The sequence below is a fragment of the Poecilia latipinna genome, unplaced genomic scaffold (assembly GCF_001443285.1).
Source record: "Poecilia latipinna isolate Pla-1442-1.1 unplaced genomic scaffold, P_latipinna-1.0 Scaffold365, whole genome shotgun sequence".
Classification (NCBI taxonomy): domain Eukaryota; kingdom Metazoa; phylum Chordata; class Actinopteri; order Cyprinodontiformes; family Poeciliidae; genus Poecilia; species Poecilia latipinna.
This window is the reverse complement of record NW_015112981.1, coordinates 372,873-381,218: the sequence shown is the minus strand read 5'-3', so window position 1 is coordinate 381,218 and position 8,346 is coordinate 372,873. Positions and strand designations below refer to the sequence as shown.

General features: G+C 37.0%; 2 protein-coding genes across 2 annotated transcripts; one reads left to right on the top strand and one right to left on the bottom strand.

Moving 5' to 3' along the window:
• Nucleotides 1-115: 115 nt before the first annotated feature.
• On the bottom strand, nt 116-2,766 carry LOC106949819 (autophagy-related protein 2 homolog B-like; the record flags this gene model as incomplete). Its single annotated transcript, XM_015036333.1, has 6 exons — nt 2,354-2,766; nt 1,352-1,514; nt 1,094-1,246; nt 905-1,007; nt 388-547; nt 116-295 (listed from the first exon to the last, which is right to left on the bottom strand). Coding segments are annotated over exons 1-6 (921 nt in total), but the record flags the coding sequence as incomplete, so codon positions are not given.
• Nucleotides 2,767-3,694: 928 nt separating this feature from the next.
• Nucleotides 3,695-7,199, top strand: gskip (gsk3b interacting protein). Its single transcript, XM_015036384.1, has 3 exons — nt 3,695-3,966; nt 5,828-6,073; nt 6,166-7,199. Exons 2-3 carry the CDS (start codon nt 5,831-5,833, stop codon nt 6,322-6,324), a joined length of 402 nt encoding a protein of 133 aa, XP_014891870.1. The 5' UTR covers nt 3,695-3,966; nt 5,828-5,830; the 3' UTR covers nt 6,325-7,199.
• The last annotated feature ends 1,147 nt before the right edge of the window (nt 7,200-8,346 follow it).

Genomic DNA, 8,346 nt, shown 5'->3' with positions numbered 1-8,346 from the left:
AGAAGAAATACCACCAGAATAACAAAGGTATGAGTACTACTCCAATTTAAAAAAAAAAAAAAAAACAGAATAAATATCAATAATTTATTTATAGTAAAGATTTTTGCTAATTTACCTTTGCACCAGGCAGAGCTAGGTTGTTTTTCAGAGTGAGGGACAGCTCAATTTTACCACTGAGGCTTCCGACCTGCACAGTCTCAAAGGGGGTCATGGAGGACAGCGGCTCTGTAAACTGTGGATGGGGCTCACATATAATTTTGGGATTCCAGCTGGGGGAGAGCTTTGGCTCGGTTTCCTGTAAAATAAGAAAATTCTGTGTTAAAAACAAAAAGAAAAAGTGGTGCTGAGCCATAACGTTCTGGGAGCTGAAATACTGGAGGCACCAACCGGAGGGGTGGGTGAGGATCTGCAATCGCGAGACACGACTGAGAACTCGTCCCAGAATACAGTGATTCCTTCCATCTGCATGTTTTTATGGGCGAATGTGGTTGGCTGATGCACATTTACACTTGGACTCTCTTCCCCGGTTTCATCGCAGTACACAATCCTGCACAAATGTACAAAATGAAGTTACACGACTATATTCATTTTCCTTGAACAATCCCCAAGCTGGGTTATTCTGAATTTTACATGATAGATTTTTGAACCCAGATAAGTACAGAAAAATGGTGGAATAAGATTTTAAAAATATTCACGAGTAAAAATGACTCAAACTCCAAACAGAAATCCAATCCAGAACCAGTGACTTGATGATCATTGCAAGACTTTGTGGCAAAGAATAGGCAAAAAAGTTACATGCAAAATACTTTTTACAAAGAATGACGTTTGGTGGTGAATACAACTGCATTTTTGCACTTTTCTTCATACAAACTTTTGTAGACCATGTATGATTTTTCTTACTTACTTCCTGATTCGAAGTTCAAGTGCAATTCCAGTTTTAGAATTTTCTGGAATGTGTTCGACTCGGAGAACGGTATCCAAAAATGTCACTTTGACTCGTCTCAAAACTGCATCACAATAGAAAACAAAAATTATGTGGCCGTTTTTGTATTTTTCACTAAACTTGTTGATAAAGAGTGGAGATATAACATACCTGTTTCTATTGTCTCTGCAAACTTCTCCAATCCTTCAAAAGGCTGAAAGCTTTCTCCCATATCGTCGGTGAGTTTTTGGCTCAGGCATTCCTTGGCGAGCTGCATGCTGCTTGTCATGAAACTGGACCAGTACATGGGCTCAGTGCCAGAAGCTGGAGGAACAACAATATTTTCACGTTTAAATATGTTTGCTTAACATAAGCCTCTTCCTATTTCAGGCATATGGTAAAGATAGACAAAAATTAGCATCTCTTCACCCGCTCTCGGTCTTGGTCTTAGCACCATCTCCAAACCCTTGACCTCCAGGGCACAGTTTTCCTGTAGCAGCGCTGCCCATGGAACGGTCAGAGATATCGTCTGGATGAACCCTGCAATTACCTCAAAGGGAGCATCTGCCGTCTCCAGGAGCTCATTGAGGGACTACAGGACAAGACGGCAAGCATTTTTAATTCCAATAGAAGACATGCTGGCAGAAATCAATTTCCAGTTTTCTTTGCTAATTCCACTTTTTTTTCTAATTACTATAACACATTAAAGAGACGATTTGCTGCACATAATATAGATATCAATATTAATTCCAAATAAAAATGGAGAAATTATGATTATTCCCATTTTTACCACAGTTTTATTAACCATAGAAAGCTGTATCAGGGACCATTCTTTTGACTGATGCATTTATAGATCAAAAAAGTATCTGTTTATAGTTTTGACTCATTTTGGTATAGAAGAAATCATATATATCTCACTTTCTGCCCTGCCAATAACCAATCAAAGCCACTTAAGAGACATCTGATTTTGATCTCAACCTGACTCATTTGTGCATCTTATTTAATATTTGTTTTTATCAAATAGCCCAAGAACCAAAGAAGAAATAAAATAAAGGCATTACTGTAAAATGATTGCAATTCCAGTTATTTTGCCCTCAGGACACAAACCCTCATATTCAGCAACAAACTAAACATTTTGGTGATTAAAAAAAGATTTAATATGTTTTTAATCCTATTTATAAAAACTGCTTATGTTTCATATGAGCAATATTTATTGTAGATTAGTGAAAAATAATACAACTGTTCTGAGATTTACTTTTAAGTCATTTGGAAAAAGTGGCGTGGCACGTTTGAACAGATTTACCTCAGCTACTTTGTATGTGAACATTGCATCTCACAGTCAGTATGAACTCACTACACAACGTAACACTTGGGTTCCACAATTTAACAAAATAAATGCTCTTAAAATTGTAAATGTAACACAACACATACCCATTTATCCAATGGTACTTGTGCAAGGGACCCAGTGCCTTGATAAAGATCAAGGCTGAGCTGATCCAAGCTTAGTTTCTCCTGCAGAAAATTCCCCAGGTACCGATGAAGGAGGTACCTGCAGGCCCGCTTTTTGATGGACTCTGAAAATGGCCAGGGCATCTTAACTTGTTGGTTGAACAGTGCGGTGGTAACAAAAGTGGCTGTGAGACTGTGGAGCTGCTAAGTTGAGGTTATTCAGACAGCTGTGTAGGAATCAATTATGTTACAGTTGTGTCATCCTTTTGACTGTAAGGTACTGAACAAATGTGAGCTCCAACATCCTTCACATCCCAAGATCTGGGACACGTCGGAGGATGTGTTGACACTCAGAGATCTATGTGGGAATTGATCCGACTCCAGTTTGCTGCACCTACAGAAAGGATACACAGAAGACCCCCCTTCCATTTGTAATTGGAAACCAAAACATGTGACTTGACACAAATTAAAAAAACAATAATAATAAGAAGAAGTTTTGGCTGTTTATACTTTGTACATTTATTAAACTGCTCCCAATCGTAAGTGAAATGACATTTCTAAATAAGCGTAAAGTATTTTAACGTTGTGAGTATAAGTATTCTCCTTTCTCAAACTCATATCTGCTTACGAAATAGCCGTGAGCGTCACAGAAATAAAAATAAAAATCTCTGTCGGGCCTTAGCTCTGTACACAAAAACACAGCTGTCATTGACCGACCGGACATGTGCTTTGACAACCGGTTAGACAAAGGCAAGTCATTAAGCTAGCTGATGTTTAGCAGCCTATTAGCATAGTGGATATACTGAAACTGAAGCATTCACAGCCTTCATAGCCGGCCGGTTGCTAACGTCAAGCTAAGATTGTAGCATTGAGCTAGTTAGCAAGCTAGCTAAAATAAAACCAAACATTTCTTCTTTTATCAAGACTTTAACGTTACATTCATAATTACATATATACACAATACAAGCATTTCAATTACACATGCTAAAAGTTAAGCATTTAATAAGCTAATAATAATTACATTAAAGCAGCACGTAAGTTACCTGATTGAGTTGTTTACAAACACTTTCATGACTTCGCACCAATGGACAATGCTGCATTCGAAACCCCTCGGAAATAAAATATTCCAACTCAAAGAATGATGGTTTCATACTATAGAGTGAATGAAAGGATTGTATTGTCCATAAATTCTGGGTTAAGAACTGCTCTTTGTTGATTGATTGGTTTAAAAATGTATTATCATAATTTTTCACTCAATTTATGCATTCTCAATTGTCAACTGCTTGTGAATGCAGCATAATCACGATCACACTCAGGGGTGGGATTAGTTCGTGATGTCATAAAGTGGGAAGACCGTTATGCTCGTGGTACATCTTTTTATTGATCCAGATACCTATCAAGCTTTTGTGTGGCCAACAATTTTTAGTAGAATAATAAAATAGCTAAGAGAGATTCTATCCTCTCTTTCGGTTGCTATAAATCTTATTTTAATCAAGGCTAGAAGAAACTGGTCGGAGTGATCCATCCCCACACAGAGCAGCTCAGAGAGGAGGCTGGAAGCTTCTACGAGCCGGAAGAAGACAACCAACGAGGAGGTGAGAAAAATAAACGCAGTTAAAACCTCGTTAAAATGGATTTAACATTTTTAAACCATACCTCAACTCTTTATTTCTCCTTAAATTATACGCATATTCATGTTTAATATCTTCACAGTGTTACCAAAATACAATATAGGTGTTCAGTTGTTGTTCTCCCGTTAGTAGCAAATTTAGCTTAACTTTGAATTCGGAAATAGCCTTATAGATATACATACCTACATCCCTTTAAGAAAAATAAAATATATAAAACATGTTTCAGTTTATTGAAGCTCATGTTGAAATATTCGTCTCATTCTTAGATGTCCACAAGATGTCGCTATTTTAGTTTTGAACGTTTATACGAAAGTGCAAGTTATATGCTGAAATCGAGTAAAATAGATTGTATTTAGTTTTCTATCATTTTGTTTCCCATTAAAAACTTAACACTCAATAATAAACTTGTGTATATGTTTACATATTTATATTTGGCAATAGATTTTTGTAAGCTGCAATCTAGATTACTCTGCATATATTTTTAAATTAAAAGGATACATTTGCTGTTGCTGTATCAGTTTTTATCTTGTGGGTTTGAGTAAGCAGCTGAATCACTGGTTCTTTTGTGGGATGACAGCACATTTACTGGCACACCTTAAAAAAAATCCTCCTTCTAAGATAAATTGAAATTGTACCAATTTCAAATGAAAAACATAAATATAAACAGACTGAGATTAAAAGACACATTAGAATTGCTCATACTGGATTTTATTTAGGGGTATCAAATTAAAATGGAGTGAATCCCAATGCATTGCACAATATTCAGATTTTTATTTGCATAACATTATTTTAAACTATGTATCATTTCAAGTATGGACTACTTTTAATAGGTCTGTCACATAAAATCCATTGAACGCATAACCTTTGTGACGATATGTAACGAAGGCCTGGGTTTGAATGGTTTGTAAGTTCCTGGATGTTTAAATCATAATATATCAGTCAGTCCTGCTATTAATCAGTAACAAAGAGGTTTTGACAAAATTCTTGTGTAAAACCAAAACCAGTGAAACTAACAGAAAAGCACAAAACAGTATCAGTAATTCATTTTCACATGATCCTCTGCTTATTTCCCCTCGCATAGAAAGGCTGATTCTCTGTTTAATATAGAAGTGATAGGCTCAGTGGAGGCTGTCCAGTGTCACTTCCATCGCAGACACAAAGCCAACTGAGAAAATGATGACGAAGCCACATGTGAAGCAGTTTGCAAATGCTGACACACAGAAATGCCGAGTTGAACTGCACACTTGCATAAAGAGACCAAGGCACGTTTCAACTTGTTCAAGAAATGCAGAAAACTGTCGAAATACAACCGGTGTTACCTTAATTAGTGGTTATTACAAATATATCCTTGGGAAATACAAAGATTAGCAGTGATGAACTTCGTAGACTTGATGCTTGGAGAAAGATGAGGGAATTATTTAGTTTTATTTCTTGGGAAGATTTTGGAACAGAAAAGAAAACCAATCGTGTTTCCATTAAAACTGGTTTTATTTATTTGACTAGACACCTGATGCCCACATGTGTATTTTAAAAATGGAGCTTGGTGAACAGTCAGATGTCACATGTCTGTTTTTCACTTCTGTTTTTGGCAAACATGACACACAGTCAGATAATGATATAAGAAAAAAGAGCTGCTTCACTGCACAAAATTGTGTTTTCCATCAATCAGGCTGTTCTATTAGTTTACTTTATTGCTATAGAAACCAGTGACTTCTTTGTATTGCTTTCCATAACAATAAAGAACACCACAAACCCAATTTCATCTTCAGAGTCTTAAGTTCAAAGCTGCAGCGATGCCTGTAAACTCTGCTGCTCTGTGTTGCAGGAGATGGAGGTAGACTGTCCCCCGGAGGAGTCCATATCATCCGCCTTTGATGAAGACTCAGTTGAACTCGGAGACGTCAAGGACATGAGGTTGGAGGCGGACGCAATCGTCAACGACGTTCTCTTCGCCGTAACAGAAATGCACGTCTCGCAGAGCCTCACCAGCGCGTTGGACGTGGCTTACATCAACGTGGAGACGAGAGAGGGGAACCGCTACTGTCTGGAGCTGACCGAGGCCGGACTCAGGGTAGGAGACGCTGGGGATGGAGAGGTTTTGAAGTTTTTTTTTTTGTTTTGTTTTTGTTTTTGAAAGAACTAATTCATCTTCTACTTGAACAGGTGGTGGGGTATGCTTTTGATGAGGTGAATGAGGAGCTGAACACCCAGTACCACGAGACCGTTTACTCCCTTCTGGACACGCTCAGTCCGGGATACAGAGAAGCGTTTGGAAACGCTCTGCTGCAGCGGCTGGAAAAGCTGAAGCAAAACGGACAATAAAAATCACAACAAGCATCTGGGTCATACTTAAAATACTAAACAATAACACCCAAGTTTTTACTTTGGCTTGTTATGTAATGTCTAGTTGCCTTTTTACTGCAGTAAAGGCTACAGAGCCCTATCAACCTAGTTTTGCTCTAACTTTCTTAATGTTGAAGGAGTTTATGTTTAGGGACTGCTTCAGATTGGCTGTCTGGGATCTGTTGCATCAGTTTGCTGTTTACTTTAATGTGGAAACATCCTACTTCTTCCACATGTTATGACGTAGTGACTAAGTGATAAAGACTGCTCTTTTTTTATTCATCAAAAAGATGCAAAAAGAAGCAGTTGTTTATTTTGATCCAGCTTCTCCATCTGCCCAGCTGCTCCTAACAAAGCTGTGACGTTTCTAATATTTCCCAACCAGTTTTTATTAAACCTGTTTTTTGCAAAGGAGTTATTTTAAAGCAAATTGCCTTAATGAGTTTTTAGAAGAAAACAACTAAATTTAGTTTAATATTTTCTGAGGTTAATTTCAATTAAACTCATTTAATATCTCTCAGTCCCACTAATCTAGTTCATATGTTAGATATTTTTACAATTTTTTATGGTTACACATTAGCTTGCATTTTAAGCTGTACAAAAGCTCTCTCGTTATTGTTGCTTTTGTATTGGATCTCTTGGTTCCGCCAGAAAGCACAGCATTTATTGATCTCCAGGAAGGACTTTTAAAGCTGCTTTAAACATTTTTTACTGTACATGTAACCTGTGTCATAACCAAGTCATAATCCTTCAGTGTTATGCATTGAGCTGAGAAAAGAACCTGTTTCCTCTCTACATTTGTACATTCCCTTCGTTGTTACTGCCCTTTGCTAACAATAAAATCTCAGTGCGTCTTGTACCTTTGATAAAAACATTCCTGTAGAAAGAGGTTGAAGGTGAAAATTTGCATCCCGGCTTCAACACACCTGAGTCAAATAATCAGGTCATTAGGATTCTGGAGAACTTGACTGCATACGAAGGATGTAATTTAGACATTTGATTCAGGTTTGTTGGATCAGAGACACTGGCTGTTGATTTGAAGAGTAAATAAATTCTGATTATTTTCACAAGTTCTTAAAGTTAAAAACTTGATTCATAAGACATTCAAATTATACACAATTTCAGCAATTCAGTTAAACTTTTATGTATCACAGTAACATATTTGAAGCTTTTATTTCTGTTAATATCACAGATTGTGGCTTACAGTTAATCAAAACCCAGATTTCAAGAAACCAAACTAAGTGCAACATCAGTAGTTAATTCTCATGTGATCCTACAAGAATGGTGTGTGTGGGTTTTTTTTTTTATGCGGTGGTTATAATTTTCACACATCTCCCATCCCAAAAAAAGCTGATTTGCACCATTTCAATATGAAAGTGATGGGTTCAGTGGAGGCTATCCAGTTTCACAGCGATTGCAGGAATCAAGCCAACTGTATCCTTGGGAAATATACAGATTGGCAGTGATGTGGCGATTAGCCTCATTGTTTGGGGGGAAAATGAAACTTTTATGCAGATTTTGGAATAGAGAAAAAAAAGTCACTTCCTCTAAAACCGTTTTCTTTTTGGCTGCAAACCTGATGCTGACATTTAAAGTCTTTGAATTTTTAAAAAAGAAGCCACTGACCAGATGTCTGACTCACTTCTGTTGTATGCAAACATGACACCATGTCACATGATGCAAGGAAGAGCTGATTCACTGCACAAAACTCTTTTCTATGGATCAGACTGTTAGTTTGCTACAAAAACAAACCAATTCCTATTATGATTTGATTGAACCCATTTCAATGTTCCAAAAACCCAGATAAATGAGAATTCAGTTTCTGTTTTTAAATCAAGTTCTACAAAAAATTGCAGGTCAACTTAAAATTATCTCCATGTATAACTTATATTTAATAGTTGAGCTGGGATCCTTCTATATACATTTCTCCATAAATGCAGCTTTATCCATTAGCTACTGTTGCAGCTAATCAATTAGCTACTGTTGAAGTGACTGTAGCTA

Bases quoted from the DNA above. Each gene is read 5' to 3' on its own strand.
- gskip (XM_015036384.1), top strand. From the start codon at position 5,831: ATGGAGGTAGACTGTCCCCCGGAGGAGTCCATATCATCCGCCTTTGAT. The intron at 6,074-6,165 runs GTAGGAGACGCT...CTACTTGAACAG, and splicing joins TGACCGAGGCCGGACTCAGG to GTGGTGGGGTATGCTTTTGA.